This window comes from Corvus hawaiiensis, chromosome 9 (assembly GCF_020740725.1).
Source record: "Corvus hawaiiensis isolate bCorHaw1 chromosome 9, bCorHaw1.pri.cur, whole genome shotgun sequence".
Lineage (NCBI taxonomy): Eukaryota > Metazoa > Chordata > Aves > Passeriformes > Corvidae > Corvus > Corvus hawaiiensis.
This window is the reverse complement of record NC_063221.1, coordinates 16,354,559-16,375,597: the sequence shown is the minus strand read 5'-3', so window position 1 is coordinate 16,375,597 and position 21,039 is coordinate 16,354,559. Positions and strand designations below refer to the sequence as shown.

Genomic DNA, 21,039 nt, shown 5'->3' with positions numbered 1-21,039 from the left:
TAAAAATGACTGTCATACACAGCAGGCTTTAAGAGTTACCCACTCTAAGAATCTTAGGTATAAAGATTAGAAAAGCAGTGATTTTGAGTAATACCCTATGTGGTGCAAACAGGAAGAGAAAACACACGTTCAATTTTTATCTTTTCACAAAGAAAGATAACTGGGAAGACTTAAGGCAAAAAACAAAATTCAAGGTCAATCTGGCTTATAAATGATGAGGCTTACACTGTTACAGTAAGAGTTGAAGGGGAGGTGGTATAGGGACAGAAATCAAGAATCTTGCTAACATTCATTCCCCAATATATCAGTGGGCATTAAAAAAAATAGCTAAAAGGTTTGTAGAAGCCAATTATGTGAAGAATATCAAACAGTATGGCCAAGAAAACCACGCAAGACAGCAGGTTAAGTCAGTCAAAACAATGTGCCTAACAATACTGTTTCTTAGGGCAGCTCAGACTTTCATTAGAATGTATCAGAGAATTAGTACCCCAAAACTATTCCTAGCCAGCTATCTGAAAACATCAACACAGAGAGCCAGCAAAGTGCACAGCTGCCAAAAGCAAATGTTTGAAGATCAAAAGGCTCACAGTGAAGTTTGCATCAAAAACACATGAGGAATTTGTTTAGGGAAAAATAGCTATGGCAGTCACCTAGAGCCAAGCTAAATTAAGAAAAACACAATTCTGATCTAATAGCTTACTAGTCATGCCTACATCCTTTTTGCCAGGCTTTTCCTGGTTTCCTAAATATCTAAAGCCAACTCTCTTAAATTGTCAGCATCAGTGAAGACTCCTGAGCCTAGACATGAAGGTATTTAGCTATGTGTTCATCATCCATTTCCCTAAATAGGATACAGTAACAGGATTTTTCATATTTCATCATTTCACCTACATTAATTTCAAAATTTATAACAGTGGCAGAAGATTTCACAGAGTTAATCTCTGAAAAGTGATTTAAGACCTTCCAGAAATCAGGTCACTGAAATTTGAAAATGAAAAAACCTTGGGCTGTATCCCAAGAAACCTGATCTGAACAAATGCGTATCTCATTAATAAACATGATTCTATATTTTTATACCTATGACTCTAGTAAACTGCCTCCAGAACCCAATGTGTATCAGAACACTAACTATAAAATAAGTCATATGCGCAGTTTTTAGCATTTCTTTCCTTTGTGTGGGTTTACTCTAATCTGAGAACAAATCAGAATTTTTATGAGAAGGGGAAATAAAATACTCTGATTCAGAATTATAATGTCCAGGAAGTCAATTATAAAATACCAGGATTTTTGAAAGTGAGTATATATTGTCATAGTAATTTTAGGGGTTTGGTTTTGCTTGTTTCTTTAGTATGTGTTTTCTTTTGGTTCCCTTTAAATACTAACATGCAAATAGAACTTAGTCTAAATTTTAACAGAAAATCACTGGCAATAAAGCAAGTTATTTTTATGGTAGTTTATTAGTAATGTTGATTCTCTTCAGGAAAGTATGGCATTAGCAGTTACATTTGTTGAGCTGATTCTAGTGATGTGGAGATCCAGTTACTTGAATTATTTTACCAAATTTAAGCTGCCAATCTATAGTTTGGTGTAATTATTTTTCCTCCTGTGAAAAGCAATGCACCAGCAATCTTGTAGATACTCTGAGTACTCCTATACTTGCCTTCCCAACTCTTTACCCTCCTCTTAATAAAGACTGGAAATCCCTGCTACATGTCAGTAGCTTTCCAATTCCATGTACACCATTCCATCCAACAGGGAACATCCAACTTGGCTATCACTAAACCACCGACCATTGCTGCCTCCCACCTTTCTGCTGACAACCTCTGCAACAAGAAATCTGAGACATGCTAAGACAATATGTACACAGTACACAAGTGAATCCTACTGACTCCCAGGAGATCTGTACCTCTCCTCTGACAGCACAAAGGAAAGAACTACAGGTTTTACTCTAGCCCTGTCAGAGCAACTGGGGCTCCCCAAGTTACAAATCACAGTGACAGCAAGGAGAATACATTTAGTATGAATGACAGCAGATAGTTTCACTGGGCATCATCACCTCCAGCAAACTCAGGAAAATCTGTATGAGCATTTGTTTAACCTCCCCTCTTTAGAGATGTAATTTTGCTTAACACGGCATTCTGGAAAGACTCAAGAGAACAAATCTCATTAAACCTTTAATCTTTGGGTTTTTTTGGACAGTGTCCTCAAGGCTTTCCTAAACAAACGTTTCTTTAAAAACCTGGTTGTTATTACTTTAACGGTGATACATCTGCAGGCATTTTGCCTTCAAGAATGATGCTTCGCTCTTCAGTTACAAAGTGTCCTTCCCTTTGCTACTCTTCATTGCTGTGGAAAAGACCTTGTAGTCACGTGCTGAGCTTTATGTAGCAGGAACAAGGACAGCCAGATACACCACAGTTCCCGTCCTATGATCTGAGCTAGGTCACAGCGATCAGTCTAACTACACATGAGTCAGGACTTTGGTCTTTGCCGTCACCCTCGCTCCTCTGCCGCTCCCCCCTTACTGATGGAGCCCTCCCGCTCCCAAAGCTGCTCCAGCCCCGCGCCTTCCCGGCCAACCGCGCACCGCGGCCGGCAGCTGCACGCAGAGCTCGAGCGCAGACTGCTCCCGAGTCCCGACACCTCCCACATCTAGGCGAGCTCGCCACTCCCCTTCAGCTAACCAGCCCCGGCTGGAAGTTCCCAGTTAACAGGATTCTTTGCTCAACTCACCTCAGCCACTTGTTCAACTCTGCAAAGAGAATTAGTGTTTCCTTGTTATTCCCAGCATTTTTCAGAGGCTAAAATCAAGTTACCTTTAAAGAGTACAAAAGGTAACCTACATCGGCTGGGATGTATGTCAAACTATCAAGAGTACTATCAGGATACTCAAGCCATTACTAATTATTATTAATGAGTGGTCAAAAATAGAATCAATGGAGTTTAAAAACGTGCTTTTTCTCCAGAGGGGAATCACTCAAGAACCTGCCAATTTATCCAAGATTTTGAACACAAATGCCACTTCCAACCCACTCTTGGGACACCAACTCCTTCCACTGAAGATGGCTAGGTCTGGAGACAAGCAGGCAGGGGCACATCTTCGTTACCCTGCACAGGAAGACACATGGAACTAAGCAGGCATCTCCCAGCTCCAAAGCAGGCACACTCGTTCAGGTTCCCAGTCCCATTAACGCTGCTCCTGGCTTGCCAACGAACCCAGAGCACAGGAACACTTCACAGGCAACTGCCTACCTAAGGTCATCTAGATACCTCCTAAAGAAATGTCTGAATTTTGAGTTTGAACATAGTGATCTTTAAAAAGATGGGGGGGACACAAGATTTAATTACCAAAGAGTTGGTACTCTTATGCAGTTTCCATTAGGAAAACAGAACTACCAGCAATTCTCAGCCACCTGATGAGTCAATCAGGCAAGACCCAGACCTGTCTGCTACATCCTCCAAGACATTGCAACGCTAATGTATGTTTATATTGACACTAAACACAGATGCATGATACGCAGCATATATATGCCAACTAAAATACATAAAATCCACTATCGCAACTTTATGTTTAGCATTTTTATTTAGCTGATGATCACAGGGCTTTATGACCAAGAGGAACTACAATACCGTGTTTAGTTTTCCAAGTTACTCAAAGGAATACTGCAGTGAGGCTGCATATAACATATTTGAAGTAAGGCCAGCTAAAGGTAGACTACAACATTCCACATTACACACAAGTGTATAAACCTCCTTCCCTGAGAATACCCAGGCAATGTGCAGCACCTTACAGAAGGCCTCAATCTGTAAGCACCCTGTGTATTTGCATTTGCCAAACAATATCTGGTTTTTTCTAAAAAAATTTATTTAGACTTCTTTTAAAAAGGTATTTCACTGTATACGTTGAATTAGCTTACTACTTTTTTCCTGCATTTCCCTGAGGAACATTTGTATCAAAGGATTACACATATCTTTATTACCCAAAAGATTACAGATATCTTGAAATACTGTCTCAACTACTCTTACCATATGACAAAGTAAAAATAACTGCAAGCCTTACACAAACACTACTGTATGTATAATTTGCTTTCAACAATTTCTTCTCTTCATGAAGAGAGAAAGAAATGGGAACTTCCAAAATACAGGAAATAATCTCCATACTACTCTACATATAAAAAGAAGTCTCACATAATTGGGTCTGAAATTGTATATGTGGTTTTCAAGCCAGTTTTATAGCATTCCATAGACCCAGTCTCATTCTTGCTTCAAAGTTAATAGCATTCTAATACCTGTAGAATAAATTAAACCAACTCAGTCAATGACGCATGCAGGAGATGTAGCTGGTGAACCAGCCTGCTATCATGCTCCCTGACAAGATAAAATCCTTATTTAGGGCTCAAACACGTTTCACTGTAAACTTCATTTGGGTCTTTTACACTACAAATTCATATAACTGACTTCTGTCAAAGCATGAGTGAGAAGTCCTGACTTGCCCTCATATTCCTGATTTTTCTTGTAATATCACCTAACAGTAGTCAGGAATATCATGGCTAGCATTCCCTAGCTTGCATTTCACTTGGTACACACTAGTTCTCCAAGCCTTTCTGAAACAAAAAAATAAAGCAGTCTAACATTTTAGATTGTATAAAATTTGGGCTATCAGAAAGCTTTGCATAGCATCATTTTTTAAAAGTCATAATTTGACTAACACGTCATGAGGTTTTGATAGTCCCAAAGAAACCTGAAGTGGCAGTTCACATGTACAACTAATATACGAGGTGTTTTAAAGAGGAACTTCATTAGAAATGTTGTAGCAACCCACTAAATGTTGAAACCATTGCTCAAAGTCATATGAGTAACATTTCCATCACTGACCAAGTTGCACTGTTTCCAAGAACAGTTCCAGGTTTTTAATTACCTCTGCAGTCAGGCATTGTCCCAGTGTGCTGAGAAAACAAACCACAGTGCTTTTCCTGACACTATCTTCTGTCCATCTAAAGATGGTCCTTTATCAGAAAAAGTTTCACATCTGACACAGGAATGTAACAATCTTCAAGAAACTGAGGCCTTCTTTCAAGGGAAAAGAATTAGATACAGTGCTTTTGTACAAAAGATGGCTGAGAGCTCCTCAGAGCTGCAGAAAAAATACTGATGGACTACAGTAAAAACCTTTAACAGAGAACTTCCTTTGTTCTCTTAGACCCCAGTCTGGAAAATTTCTTTGTATTTGAGGTTCAGCATGCCAACAACACACACACATACTTGAACGACCAACCCCTTGGCTAACAAAACAGAGGGAACAATCAGATTAATCAGCTAAAATAAAATCAACCATGTCAGGGTTTTTTTGCAATAGATTGGAAGATTTAGGGGTTTTGTTTTTTCAGTAGAATGCAACTCAATTATTTAACTGGAGTTCAAGTATCATCAGGCACTTACAAAACAGTAACACACTCTGAAGGACACGTGTTTATAATTATAGCTCCTTTCTACAGATTTTACTTTCCTACTCATTCCCCAAAGCCTAGCTTCCTCCTGGAAAGGAGACAGGTTTAGCATCAACACTACATTACAACAAAAATAAACAAAAGTACACAAATGCAGTTAAATTTACTAAAAGCTTTAGGTCTGTATTTTGGTAATGAGGAACAACTGAGTCCTATTTTTAAACATTCACTGACCCTTAATCAAAATCAATGTTTTTAACACAACTCTTCATTTAGAAAGGATAGAAATTTAACTGCTTGTAAATTTTTAAGTTTAAAAGGATTTAGTATCTGACACATGAAAACATACCAGTCCCTGCAACTTTGTTTACGTACTAGCAGCTCAATAATTTTCTAGGTCTAATTCTCCTTTTTTTTGTAGACACCAGATAAACTTCTGGCACAAGGTGCAGGTTAGAACCAAAATGCTCATCTCTCATTTACCAAGCTGTGCACAGTTCCCTTTCCAAAGGGATGTATGAAATGAGACTTAGTGGAGAAACTAAAGGACACAAGCATGTCCCTTATGCAATATGGTAACACTCAAAACTTTACTAATCACTTTCTAGAATTTAAAAAAAACCACATGACAGAGGTTGGTGAGACCCTCACCTTCAGGATATTCCTCTCCTTTAAATGATCATCTAAAAGGCCCACTTTCTATCAGTTACACTCAAGAGTGAAACAGTTTCTAAATGACTGACTGGTAACCAGCTTTTCTTGTGAACTTCGACTCTTTGCAACCTGCAGCTGCTGACACACAAGAAATGGAAGGTAAATGTTTCAGCAGTGAGAAGCATAAATAATTTGTAATTTCCACATTGGACAGGTGTCCAAGCTATCCAGTAAACAGAGCAGATATAAACACAGCTGCAAACATCAACAGTCAATTTTTTTAACACAATCCATGCCAACATCTGTGGTCCTGCAGTAATATTTCATTTTGCCCACTAATTTACTTACCACAGCCATGACTTGCCCTCACAAGCACTTACAGCATAACTGGAAGCAGCATATTATGGTGCTGTGGAAGGGTCTCCCTCCATGCTATTCAAGTCTGTAACAGGGCTCCTGCAGCCTTCTCTGAGCACAGCACAGAGAAATCTAATTTTCCTTAGATATTTAATAAAGAAAAGGGAAATGGCTCTTCAGAGAAATGATGTATCTGCTCATCATCAAATGAAGTCAGTTATGTTCTGATTAGTTGGCCACTGACTTCTGCACATTTTATTTGGAAATAAGGACCTGTTTACTTCTTTCAAAACAGCCTTCTAGGGGAAGAACACAAAGGAGATCAATGAAACCCAGATTATTTTTAGTGTCAGCCTGACACCAAAAAGTTCATGTAAAAATCCCAAGCCCATTTTAACATAATGTGTCTCATTATGGAATTTAAACCTGATTTTGTAATTTTGTCTTTAGACGGACCAATCACAGTGCTTTCTCCAAAGGGCTGAGAAATACCCACTAAGACTTCAGCCAAACCCATAAAGTTCCACCACTAATGCATTCTAATGGAAGAAAAAAATTACTTTGCTCAATGAATATTTATATTTATTTTATTTATATTTAGCTCTGCTGTTTCAGATAGCATAGAAGCTGGAATTTCTTTTTACTGTGCCTGGAAGTAGTTCACTGTTTGAACTACATATAATCAAGAAGAATGCACGAAAAATGAGACATAAAACTAACTTCTACATGATAGTTATGTGGACAGTACATGTTCAAAATGTTAGGTTTTGGCTAACTATTAATTTTTTACACCCATTTTAAGTGATATTTGATAGTTTTAGCCTTATATAACAAAAATAACAGTAAGCACCTCTAACATCTTCTTAGCTACAAGTGCAGGGTCAATTTATGGCAACAACAATCCCCTACTGAAAGACTGACCCCATCTGACCCAGCCTGATGAAAACATACACCCCCCCCCCATAGTTAATGCAGTATAAGATACTGATAAGTCAGAATTCTAAGAACATGTCATGATGCCATCAAACAGGTACTTAATGCTATGCTAATATTTAGTCATGACAATAGGCCAAGAAAACTCAGGAGTTTGCGAAGTTCAGCAGCTTACCATACAGCAGAACATACTAAAAACAGCCTACAACCAAAATACTAGGTTTGGATTTTTCTTTCTTTTTTTTTTACCCCCAAAGGATTGAACTGTAGAAGCAAAAGCAATACTAGTCAGACAAGATGATAAAGTAACATAACCCATCAGAGACAGGAAAAGTTTCTTCAGACAAAAGAACAAAAAGATACTTGGTGATGGCTTTTGGCTGCTTTCCAAGTTGGAAATTAGGACAAAATAAGTGTCCACAGTCATTCCATCATACCACCTTACTTTTTGTCCAGAATAAAAACCCATCCTAGTATTGTACTCCAACCCCAAATATACAACTGCCTGGCTGGGACTGGGAAGGATCACTTCTACAGACAAACAGCAAACAAAGTTGACAGTCACGCAGCCTGAAATAACAGGAGGACCACAGCATCATCCCTGTCATCATGACTGAAAGGAGATCCATTGCCTGAACCCTAGAGCAGGCTCAACACTTCCTAGGCTGTCCCCAAAACACCACTTGATGGCTAAACTGAATAATTTCCAGAGTTCACAGGAGGTAGGTGACACTAAGAGTAATTACAGAAAAGTGACAATTCACTAAAATCTCTTCTGCTGCTCCCTCTGAGCAGTGGCTTCTGTGCACACACATACAACAAAAACTCATCACAACCGTGTGTGAAATGAGCAAGGCCAGAGCAGAGCCCAGGCACCATCCATCACCACTTGCTGGAGAAGGAAAGGATGCACTGCAAGCACAGACGCTTGAGCAGAGATCACTACAATAAAAGCAAGACAGTATTCCCAACTTAAAGGAATCCAAACACTGGCAACAGATGATGTCGATTGTTACAAATACAGAAGGCACAAGGCTTGAATTCAGCATGCTCTACAAACTTCAGTGACATATTCAAGAACTTCAGAGAACACATCTAACAACTCAAAATTACATATTCCTATAATATTTACTATTTGTCTTTTTTAAAAACTATTACTGTTTTAATTGGGTCTAGAAAAAAATATTAATTAAGAGACTATAATCAAGGCAAGTATAGGCTAGTTTAGAAAGCAGCATTCATAAACTCAGGGTTAGTTTTTTTTCTTGTTTCTTGGACACACCAGAAAAGACTTTTTCTTTTAAACTATGCATTTGACACTCAAAATTATACGCAAAATATTAAATTCTATTATGCTTGTTTCTTAAGCATTAGAATTTCTTTTTTCTATGAGTTAAGGAAACGTAGGAGTAAGAAAGGGTAAACATAATCTTAAGTATGCATGCCCCCCAACTCAGGTGTTTTCCCCCTTCTAGACTGTGATATTAGAACCTTGAAATAGCAAAGTAAGCATTTTTGTTTTCCAAAATTCACTGACAAAGGACTTGTCTTTCCATTTTTAAAATTTCTCTGTTTACTAGCAGTCTTACACAGAGAATAAACTGACAGTAACTGTTTAGGACTGTCACTTTGTCCATTCCTTCTTCTGCCATAAATCTGGAAGGGCTTTTCTCCTCTCTTCCTTTCAACTACTCCAACCACCTCCTGCTTACTTGTTCAACAGCAATTAAATAAGTCCACAGGAGACAAAGATACAAAGAGCAATGCGGAAAAAACGCAACCAAACAAACCAACATAACCAAAACAAAATATGCAAGCCACAAGCTGTGGCTCAAGAAGTCTTTAAGCCTCAACCTGCGAGAGTGTAGGAGGAGATATGGGAAGGAAGTAAGGCTGTTGTGTTGAAGCTTTCTTCTCCAAACATCTGTTCCTCTTCGAAGTACTGTGGGGCTGGATGGACACTCCGTGACAACCGCTACAGCTGCTGACATCCCACTTGATAAAATTCAGGCAATGCTGACTCATAATACTGAGTGCTTTCCTCCTGATCGTGCCCTTCTTTCACTGGCTGTCTCTATTTCCTCTCCTAATCCTTACTTGAAAAAGAACTCATATCTGTGTATTTCAATATGAGCCTTAAATCTTTATAAGCAGAAATAGAGAACTGTACAATTGTGATCAAAGCTGACAACTCACACTGGGGAAAGGGAAGAGAAATAAACAGGCACATTTATACAAAATATTTTAATGCTCTCTACCACTAAACCGAACAAGAACCAGCTGCCATCTCCTTTAGGCATGTGAAACAAAGGGAATTAAAAAACAAATAAGGAAAATAGTGAATTTTTTGAAAAATACTTTTGGAGATAAGTAAAACATATTGAATATTATCTGTTCTTCTCTGTATCACTGTCTCCTTTCTATACCTTTTGTACGTGATCTTTGGAAAAGAGAAAGTTATCCTAGGCTGAGGTGGAATACTATGTTTTGATATGGGCAGTGTTAATGGCAGCTCATGCTGGAAACTGAAAATGGTATAAGCCAACTTCTCGTTTGCTATGAAATTGGTTTGATTATCAATGCTGACGATTAGCAGTTGTTACATGGAACCACAGAAACACGGTCGTAAGTGAATAACTAAAACTGGAATATATAACAAGCAGCCAGAACATTAATATCGACTTTTTACCCTCATTATATAAGCACGTTCAGGCTGATGCAGCAGTAGGTGGCGAGAAACGAGTTCTCGCATTTGAAAATTGAAAATTTTCTCGCTCAAGAATGACAGACCTGCGGGTTCCCGGCTCAGCGTTACGCCGATAAGCCAAGGAAGAACTCGCCCTCTGCAGACAGACCCGCCGGAGGCTCCCCGGGCCGCGGCCCCTCCCGCGGCCGGTGCCTCAGGGCACTTCCACCGCACCCGCTGCCCACTCGTGTCCCGCCGCCGCCAAGGCGCGGAGGGGCCGGGACACGCCGGCCCCGCGGCCCCCGAGCCGGGCAGGGCCGCGCAGCGCGGCCTCCCCTCACCCCGCCCGGCGCGGACGCTCCCTGCCCGGCAGCACCGCCCGCTCCGCCGCCCACCGCGCCAGGAGGGCCCGGGCGGGGGCGGCCGGCGCTGCTCCGACACTGCTCGGCCCGGCCCCGCCGCCGCCCGAGGGGGACGGGACAGCGCGGCCGCGATCGCCGCGCCCCGCCCGGGCCCGGCCGCCCCCTGCCCCCCGCGGCGGCGCCGCGCGCCCGGCGCGCCTCACCTTGGGAGCGCTGCCCGCGGCGGGAAGCGGCGGCGCGTGCGGGCATCGGCGTCCGCGCCCCGCCGAACCCCGCGCGCCGCTCCGCCGGCCCCGGCTCCCGGGCCACGTCCCTGCCCGCGCCGCGCGCAGGCGCACTGGGCGCGCAGCCGCCGCGAGGGGCAGCTCCGGCCCCGCGGGCCCCCCGGGAGGGGCGGGCGGCGGCTCTGCCCGGCCGCGCTTCCTGCGGGCGGCCGAACCCCGGGAGCGCAGCGGCGCTGCTTCCAGGTGCTGCCAAGCCCCCCGCCCCCGTTCGCGGGGGTCCCAGTGCCGTATGCTGGGAGGCCGGGCGGCGAGCCGTCCCCGCAGCGCGCAGGTCGCCCGCTGTGTCAGCGCTGCCGCCTCTGCACGGCCCCTGGCCGTGAGCCGAGCCCCCGCCCGGCCCCGGGTCGCGGTATCCCCGCCGCCCGCTCTCGCTCCTCGCGGTAGCGGCACGAAGCCACCGCGCCGCCGCCACACGAGGCGAAGCCCTTGCTCCGTGAAAAGCTGGGGTTTTGGTGTAATCAGAATGTTTGCCCAGGCATTTCCACGTTGCCGTCCCTACGCTGGAAGCTGCACCCAGTAACGCGTTCTCCGGGAGCACCACCGCCTCGGGCTAGACAGGCCCGTCCCTACAGACATTGGTCAGACACGTTTCAGCCAGATGCCGCTTAGGTTACACAAACAGTTGAGAGACTGTCTGCCCGGAGCAGCTCCCCATCTAATAATGAGCCTATTTGCCATTGTCCTTCTACAGTGAATAAAGACTCCTAGACAAAACCACATAGAAATTTTCATTTGGAAGAATTCTAACAAAACCTTTAAATTTTTTTTTTTTTTACCAATATTTATGAGAGTAATTCCAACACTACCAGAATACATACAGTACTCTACAACACTGCTTTATAGCCAAGTATGCAAAGAACACTCTCTTTTAAAAAAGTTTGCAGTAATAGCAGGAAGAGGTTATAACCAGGCCCTCAGCCTAACTCATTTTCACTGAAAAAAGGCTGTCACTCCTTCAAGTATCAGCAAAAAAAACCAACCCAGAACAGTTCCTACAAGTGACCACATGGGGCAGTCCAGTCACAGACAACAGCTTTACTGCCTCGAGTCCTCTGCAAACAGGGAGAGGGGTCCCTGCTTGCAGATGATGCTCAAGTATCAGTTTTGCCAGTCCAAGAAACTTACAAATAGACGTTGCTCTAAAATCCCTGCTTGATACCTTACTCTCCAGAACACACCTAAGTAAAAATACCACATACAAGAGAAATTGAGAAATAGCATTAAAGGAAAAAAGGAAAGCTTATACTTTTCCCCTATCAATGTGTTGTGAAAAAAAGGTACTTCATTAAAGCATTGAAAACACTAGGTTTTACCTTAACATGTTCAGAATATGCATGCATAGCAGTCACCCTTCCAACAAACATTGTCACTAAAAGCCAGAGGAGCCCTTCACCCTAAATTTTAAGAGATGCTGGGGTGGGGCTAATAAGCTCCGCTGGAGCCTTCATTTTGCAGGGTGGCAATGAGCAAGAAAGCATGTGGGTGTGGTAGGTTAACAGGTGGTGAGCTATTTGAGGAGGAAAAACAGAGAAGAAGAAACCGATTTTGGTTTTCCTTGTTTAACAAAAAGACTAACAACAAGTCTTGCTTATGATACCATTTTCTGTGAGGCATTTGTCATGGAAGTAATTGCCCGGCAGTAGCAGCACACTTTTAGAGGACTATGGATTTGTATGCTAGAGGGTAGATAAAACAATGTGCTCTGCTAGAGACACTTTCTGTACAAATTGAAAAGCACATAGAATTCTGAACTTTCTAAAATTCATTCTTAGATCACAGAATCATTTTTCATTTAGGTCAAAAAGATCTCCAAGATCACTGAGTCCAACCATTGATCACCACCTTCTCAATTACGCCAAGGCACTAAGTGCCACGTCCAGTCTTTTCTTGAACTCCTCCAGGGCTGGTGACTATGCCACCTCCCTGGGCAGCCACTTCCAAAGCCAAACCATCTTTTCAGTGAAAAAATTCTTTCTGATATTCAACCTGAACCTCCCCTGGTGCAGCTCGAGGCTATGTTCTCTTGTCACTAGTTGCCAGGGAGGAGAGGCCAATCTGCATCTTACTACAACACCTTTTCAGACAGTTACATTACTTCTGAAGCTAGCAGGTCCCTACCAAGTAGGAACCATGCTGGTACTTGCCTGATGTAGTAAACATTTATTTTTTCTTTCATTCTCTTGGTTATTTATATCAAATTAATACATTTTTTAAAATATTGGCTCATGTATAACTAGTGAGGTGCATTGTTGGGATTTTTTTTTTTTAGTGAAATGAATGAGGATAACCAGACAAATGCATCAGGAGCAAAGATTCACTATTGTCTGGCAATGTCAAGAAACCTGATGCCACTTGACCTGTTTGATCCAGTGTATATATATACACATGCAAGTCTATATCCTTGCTTTAATTCATCAGATATCAAGAATCCCAAGCATCTATAATTTATTGTAAGGACAGTATTCAACTGAGATTTTGGTTGGTTTGATGTTTTTAATTACTTGCTGTTTGATCGGTTGCAAGAATTTTCTCTAGAAAGTGAAGGGAATTTAAATCCTATAATATATCCATGATTGGTGATTTTTAAAAAGATCAAATCTATGGATTTTTTTCTGTTTAAGAACCCCTCCTCTGTGATACATCCCCGGCTAATAACTACCTAGGCATTTAATATAAGAATACTTGGAAGCGATCACGCTTCAGGTGTAAATATTAGATGACAGCAATATTATTTTTTCCTTAAAATTGTATTTCTCTGATATCACAGAATCAATTAGGTTGGAAAAGACCTCTGAGGTCAAGTCAAAGTGTTGACCGAACACCACCATGTCATTTAAACCATGGCACGGAGTGCCATGCCCAGTCTTTAACACCTCCAGGGACAGCGACCCCACCACCTCCCTGGGCAGCCCATTCCAATGCCCAATCACTCTTTCTGTGCAGGAATTCCTCCCAATGTCCATCCTAAAGCTCCCCTAGTGCAGCTTTAGATTACGTCCTCTTGTCCTATCGCTGGTTGCCTGGGAGAAGAGGCCCGCCCCCATGTTGCTGCTATAAGCTCCTCTCAGGCAGTTGTGGAGAGAGATAATGTCGCCCCTGAGCCTCCTTCTCTCCAGGCAAAATACCCCCACTCCCTCAGCCGCTCCTCACAGGACTCATTCCTTTTCCAGACTCGTCCCCAGCTCCGTTGCCCCGCTCCGGGCCGGCTCCAGCGCCTCAGCGTCTCTGCTGCAGCGGCGGCTCCCGCGGGGCCCAGGGCGCGCTCGGCGGGCAGAGCGGGGCGCGCTCCCGGCGGGAGCCGCCCGTGCCCGGCGGCGCTGCTCGGACCGCCCGCCGTCGGTCCGCCGGGCCGGCAGGGGGCAGCACGGCGCGCGCGCGGCCCCGCCCCGCCGGGCAGGGCAGGAGCTGCGGCTGCGCGGCCCGCGCGGCCTTTTCCCGTTTGCTGCGGAGCGCAGTCGTTGTGCGGAGCGGGCCCCGGCCTGAGGGACCGGACAGTGCCTGGCACGATGGTCGGTACCGACACGGGGGGGCTCGGGGGCATCGCGTCCGCCGTCCCGCGCGCGCCGTGCCGCGCTGCCCGCACGGATGGAGTCCGATTGTCGCGGGCTCGGGGCGGCCGCCCGGCGCCGGCGTGGCAATGGCTGCCATTCTGCCGGGGCTGCGCCGCGGGCGGCTCGAGGGGCTCCAGCAGGGCCCCGTTACCGGCTGCGCTGGCCCCATGCGCCGCGTCCTGCCGGGGCCCGCCGGCGGTGGCTGGGTCGGGCCCGGGCCGCGGGGCCGGGTCTGATACAGCCCCCGGTGCCCCGCAGCAGCCGCGCCGGGCCCCGGGTTGCGGGTGTTGGACTGACTGAGGGCGGGAGGCTGCAGGGGAAGCGGCTCCGTGGCAGAACGCGCTAGAGAAGTCGCTGGCTGTGCGGGAGTGATAGGAAATGAGTACGGTCACTGCTCCGGTCAGTGCGGACGGGCCTTCGGTTAACAGATACACTTCGGTTTTCTCCTGAAACATCAGTTTCTGTGGGAGGGGTAGAATTTGTAGGGTTTGATGTGCCGGGTGGTTTTTTTCCATTTCATTTTTATAGCGCTCTTTTTATCTAAACATACAAGAAAATCTGTTTAATTTCTGATTGCGCTCTGGTTTTATTAATGGTGCATTTAGTTAGAATGATCTTGGCTTACAGGATTATATGTTAATAACATGTAGTTTATATTTCTTATCAAGGGGTTTGTGAAAGTTGTCAAGAATAAGGCGTACTTCAAGAGATACCAAGTGAAATTCAGGAGAAGGAGAGGTATTACTAAATTCCCTGTAACACACAATTAAATGTCCTTGGTGAATATTCATTCCTACTTTGTTCATGCATTTTGCACACTTCAACTGTTGTTTTTCAGAGGGAAAAACTGATTACTATGCTCGCAAACGTTTGGTAATTCAAGACAAAAACAAGTACAACACTCCTAAATACAGGATGATTGTGCGCGTTACCAACAGAGACATCATCTGCCAGGTAAGGCCTGCGGTGTTTCCTGCTGGCCTGCCAGCCTTGCCAGGGTGAAGTCAGCACAGAGAGGGAGGCTTGGAGCAGCTGGGGTTTCTTAGGCCGGATCTGCACAGTTTTTGTATTGTAAAACAACTCCTTAAAGGAGTACAGTCTTAAGTGTTACCACAGCTTCAGTAAAAAACCATTTGCATTGTAGGAAAGAAGTTTTACAAGTGTTAGCACTTTTTCTGTGCACATTTGCAATGTAAGGTTGTGCTGCTTTAATGATGCTGGGATAAGTAGAACAATTTTGGGAGAGGGAAGATGTCTCTGGGGGTTTTTTGCGATATTTAAAGGGCTTCAAAAAGAAGCCTTTTTTTCTTGGCTGAAGACAACCAAGTTGACAGTGTGACCTGTCAACCTGCATTGACTTGTGCTGTATCTAAAGGTGCCTTCTGTTTTGAGAGTTCTATTTCCATGATGTTGTGTGGCTCATATGAAGCACTGAGGCCTTTTGAGGGCTGTCCTGTGAGATTAAGGGAAACCGGTAAATAACAGCAGTAGGCATTTTCTCATGGTCATTAAGTATGTGGTTGTGTGCAGCATCATATGCAGTTCCTTACTGTGGTTCAGTTGTTTCACTTTTAGAATGCTTTGACTAATTTTGAAGTTAAAAAGTTAGGAATGCTTGTTGTATAATAAATATAAGTTGTTAAGGTCAAGAAAGAAGCAGCTAGAAAAGTTTAACTTCTTTTTTCATAGAGCAGTTATCTGTTGAGAACAGTCAGTTCAGTCACTAACACGGTTATTTTATCTTTGAAACTCAGAACAAAAATCGATGGTGGCAGGTGCTTACCTCTGACTGTTAGTGCCTTTCCAGTATGTAGGAATCCTGAAAAAATGGGACAACTTTTGGGTGCAGAGAAGAGGTGTGAGAGTCTAAAGCAGAAACATCTGATAGTGCTGCTGTCTCACAGGAGACCCCTGGGATGATGATGGTCTCAGACCATGATTAATAAAATCATTCCATAAGGTTACTAACAATGTTACCACAAACTATCACACGTTTCTTGCATTCTTTGAGGTGTATCAGAAAATGGGACAAAATTCATCCCATCCATAATGATTCTTTGAAAGGTTGCCTTTGGATGCAGTTTCTGGTCTCTTGATCTATGTGGAAAGGTAATCACTAGTTGTTGCTGACAAACATTTTAGCTGGCCTAATACAGATTTGAATTCTTTGTGTCTTTACTTGAGGAGTTGATTACTCCTTTTGCAGAAACAAACAAAAAAGCCACAAGAGGAGGGGAAAAACCAAACCAAAACCGCCCAACAAACGGTAACAGCACCACTCCTTGAGCTTGCATGCAGAGGTTGGCAGTTTTTTGCACGCCTGGATCCAGTATTCCTGTCGGCTTGAGCAGGTGTCAGAGAGACGGTGCATGGAGCCCCAGTGGTGGGAGCACTAAGCTAACATTTGTTTTGTTGTCAGATTGCCTATGCCAGAATCGAGGGGGACATGATTGTCTGTGCTGCCTATGCCCACGAGCTGCCCAAGTACGGCGTGAAGGTCGGCCTGACCAACTACGCCGCTGCCTACTGCACCGGCCTGCTCCTGGCGCGCAGGGTACGTACAGGCAGGCACTGGGGGCTGCTGCTCTGCTTTCCTGGCTCCCTCATGGAAGGGAAAGCTCCCTTCCTCCAGTGGTGTGTCAGCCCACCTGGTCTTTGGGGTTCTCAGCATCATAACTTTTGCTCTTTACCATAATAGATGTGATGCATCTTGTGACTGTCAAATCACAGTGAAAAGTATGACAGCACGCAGTTGCAGCTCCAGCAGCACACTTTAATGTCGCAGCCCTTAAGTTTGGCAGTGGGAGGGAGGGAGTCAGGATAAAAATGTAAGAAATGTACCTTTCAGAGTTCAAAAACATGTAAACAGCAGCCATCCATTTTCCACAGGGGTTCATTAATAAGTCTTAAGTTCAGTGGTGTACCTGTTGGAACAGAAGGTTGGAACTTAACAGACACACTTACAGTGGTGGTTGTTATAAAGCTTTGTTACTAGTACAGGGTGCATAATTTTTGTAAAGAAATTAGTTAAAAATATGATTCTACTGCAAATTCACAAAGTAGTGGTGATTCTACATTTTTGTCAATAAATGGAAAGAATCTCAGCAGTACTTTTTCTTTTCCCACAGCTTCTGAATAAATTTGGCCTTGATAAGATCTATGAAGGCCAAGTTGAAGTCACTGGTGATGAATACAATGTGGAAAGCGTGGATGGCAAGCCTGGTGCTTTTACATGCTACCTGGATGCAGGTCTTGCCAGAACTACCACTGGAAACAAAGTCTTCGGTGCTCTGAAGGGTGCAGTGGATGGTGGGCTGTCTATCCCTCATAGGTAATATGTGTTACAAAGAATTCCTTCAGGGTTAACCTCAGATGCTTCTGTATGTGACAGTCTACTTACATGAATCAATTTATGTTGAAATAATTTTGTTCTGATATGGTAATGGTTATGTAATTAGGTTCTTGGTCAGGGGTTTTTTTGTTGGTTGTTTTTTAATCCACAAATGCAATTCTGATAGTGCTGCTGGGAATCTTTCAACTGTCAAGGTGTAGAAACTAAAGAGTTATCTTGTTGCTTTTACTAAAAAGCAAGTGCCCTTAACAGATCTTCAAAGGATATTTCCTTGGTTTAAATCATTACCAAATTGTGTGTAAGTATTAATTTTCACTGTGAAAAAACTACGAACCAGGTACAAACCCAGCTGATGCTTGCTGCATTTGTCAGTACAGCCGTAACTCTGAGCAGTCCACCTTCGTTTAGGATTTCCACGTGGATATTTTGACTCTTACCTAACTGCTGCTTTCTGCTAGCAGTAGTGGAGGAAAAAAAATCTTGAGATCTTTTGTGTGTTCTCCTACCCTATCCCATGGTGTCCTATTCTTGACTAATTGTCCAGGTTTTTTGACTTGGCTGCTACATGATGATACTTGCAGTGACTGAACACGCTGTAGTTGGTCCATGGTGTGTACATGATGTACTGCAGTGTTTCAAGACGGGACTGATGGCAGCCGAGATGAACTTAAAACTTCTATTTTTTTTAGAGGCTCCTATCCCTCAGTTATCTGTAGGAGAATCTGATGTATCAGTCATTTCAGTGTGCATTTTAGCCTTTGAATTAGAGTCTTAATGTGACTGTACCTGCCGTTTGACAGCACCAAACGTTTCCCTGGCTATGACTCGGAAAGCAAAGAGTTCAATGCGGAGGTTCACCGCAAGCACATCATGGGCCAGAATGTGGCTGATTATATGCGGTACCTGATGGAGGAGGACGAAGATGCTTACAAGAAACAGTTCTCCCAGTACATAAAGAACAATGTAACACCTGACGGGGTAAGCTTTATCCAGCTGGAGCTTGGGCAGTAACAGAGATGCTGATAAGTCTTGCATAGGGACTTCTGTAATAATGAAGTAAGTTTGATACGTAAAATTATGTGACTCATGTCGTATGTTACCCATGCAAAGAAAATACTTTTTCCTTCATTAAAGGCTCTATAATATAGTGTAGAACTTCTGAAAGTGGGACCTTTTTTCCCCACTGTGAAACTTACTATTCTGCTTATAAATCCACTTCCCCCCCCCCCCCCCCCCCGCCCCAAAACTAAATTAGAAGTTTCTATACAGGCTCTCCACTCCTTCCTTATCCTGCCCCAGAGCCTGTAATTTCTGCAGCTGTAGTGGTTGTAACTGTGAGCAAGCATGTGGTTGTGTGTCAAATCTGTTACTGTTTGTGTGACCCTAGAGGGAGTTCTCTGTTCCAGGTGAATAGAGAGCCCAAGCTACCATTTCATGAAACTATAGACTGTAATACATTTTATTTTAGTACTGCTTCACATTTTAGAGTTACACAAAATATTAGAAGATGGGTAAGAACACAGAGGTGCTTCTTCTATTTTTTCCAAGTATTAAACTCCTTCCAGATGGCTTGTCCTGGTGCCTGTAATATTCTTGCTTGGTTCTCCTAATAAGTGATCCTGGAGCTTTAAAACACAGCTCCCTCATAACCCCGTTTTAGGCTACAGCAAACTTGATTCTCTATCCCTTCATTTCAGTGGGGTTTTGGGGTTTTTTTTGTAAATTTAACTAATTGCTAGTTTTTTCTAACATTCTAAAAAGAAAGTAATGTTAATGGCTGACTCCATCTGCTTTCTAAGCAAACAGCAGTTACAGCTTGTATTCAAATGAAGTGAGTCTAGGACTTAGGTCACTAGAAGCCACTTGTTCTTTGTACATCTAAAAAGCTGATACCTAGTGGTCTTAATTAACTGCCAGCAAAGGTATTCTTCAAATCTGTGCCATTATGGAGCCAGAGTTGGCTTTGGGACAGAGCAGCATTATTGCATGCCTGGGGACAATGCAGGCACAGGGATCTTGGATTTCTGATACTCCTCTAACAACTGGACAACTATGGTGAATTTAAATTTTAATTGGTTTTTTTCCAAGATGGAAGAAATGTACAAAAAAGCCCATGCTGCTATACGGGATAATCCAGTCCATGAAAAGAAACCCAAGAGGGAAGTCAAGAAAAAGAGGTAAAATTCTCATTCTTTTTAACATCTGTGTGACTTCTCTGTTGGAGCTATCTTAGTTACAGTAAAACAACTAATGCAATTTTGCAGTTGTGCCAATAGTCATGTGTTCTAGACCAGATTAAGATACATGCAGTTCTGTATAATTTAGGAGTTAACTTTAGCAGTAGGAATATGAAGTTCAAGAGCTCTTAAGTATATAAAAAAAACAAAGTGAAGAATCCTTGTGGCTTGAATAGCTAGAACAGTGTGTAGCTTCAAGTCTCAGTGTTTTCAGTGGGAAAGCTGCTTCTCTTCAGCTGAGAGCTCATTGATTATTTTGTCAGTACTAAACTATTTTGATTTTTCAAGGGTGTGGGAGAAAAGAAATAAGGAACAGCTATCACATTGGGCTTAATAATGTCTTTACTTCAGTCTCAAGAGAGTACAGAGTTTATCTCTTGAGAAATTAAAACTGTCTAACCATGCCTTTTTGTGGTGCCCTAAGTACAGCCTTCAGTCATTATGAGGAAATAAAGCATGTTACAGAAGTGGGAATATATTCTTCCATTGCACTCTTAACCACAGTTGTGATGCACTGCATGTTTCTTGACTACATTTTGCTTTGGATCTACTGTACCCTGTGCTTACATTGCAGATGGAACTGTCCCAAGATGTCCCTTGCCCAGAAGAAAGACCGTGTTGCTCAGAAGAAGGCCAGCTTCCTCAGGGCCCAGGAGCGCAGAACTGAGAGTTAAGACAACTTCCACAGTTTTCTGTGAAGCTTTGGAAAAAGTGGCAATAAATTTATTGAGGAAGCAACTGTGTAAGACCAGCTTATTTGTATAGTTTATAAAAGCAGAGAATATATTTTATGATCTAGATAGTCTGTACCTGAAAAGTTTTTTTTCTCCTCGTTCTAAGTACTGTGTGAATTGAGTTTTCACAGAGAAGAGAGGTGACAGACTTCAAAGACGAAGGCTGTTGCATCAGAATTACTCCTGTAAGAAGGGGAAGGAAATCAATTAGATTAATTTTTGGCAGAGCTAGTATCAAGGACTAAGTATAAGAGCTTGCTGCTATTAAGTAGAGAAAGATTTAAAATTCTTAAGCTGAATACTTCACATTATTTAGTTGATCAGAGAATTCACTTTTAAGTTGCATGTACAGGAGTAGGTATGGAGGCCTTGTCAAGGAAACATTTGTGAGACTCCCTGGCAGTTGCACATCAGAGCCTTTCCTCCTTGAATCCCCACACAC

General features: G+C 43.1%; 2 protein-coding genes and 1 non-coding gene across 3 annotated transcripts in view; 2 read left to right on the top strand and 1 right to left on the bottom strand.

The window, feature by feature from the left end:
• The window catches only part of EVI5 (ecotropic viral integration site 5), a 75,113-nt gene extending 64,382 nt beyond the window's left edge, over positions 1-10,731 (bottom strand). Inside the window, exon 1 of the mRNA XM_048312725.1 lies at positions 10,643-10,731. The gene's annotated coding sequence lies outside the window, so the exon portion shown is untranslated. The remainder of the gene's footprint in view (positions 1-10,642) is intronic.
• Positions 10,732-14,103: 3,372 nt separating this feature from the next.
• On the top strand, positions 14,104-20,601 carry RPL5 (ribosomal protein L5). The gene is made up of 8 exons (XM_048312733.1): positions 14,104-14,232; positions 14,943-15,012; positions 15,113-15,228; positions 16,694-16,828; positions 17,403-17,605; positions 18,427-18,604; positions 19,715-19,803; positions 20,438-20,601. Exons 1-8 carry the CDS (start codon positions 14,230-14,232, stop codon positions 20,535-20,537), a joined length of 894 nt encoding a protein of 297 aa, XP_048168690.1. The 5' UTR covers positions 14,104-14,229; the 3' UTR covers positions 20,538-20,601.
• On the top strand, positions 18,187-18,283 carry LOC125330522. The gene has a single exon (XR_007205572.1). It is a non-coding gene; the product is annotated as a small nucleolar RNA SNORD21 (small nucleolar RNA).
• Positions 20,602-21,039: the final 438 nt, after the last annotated feature.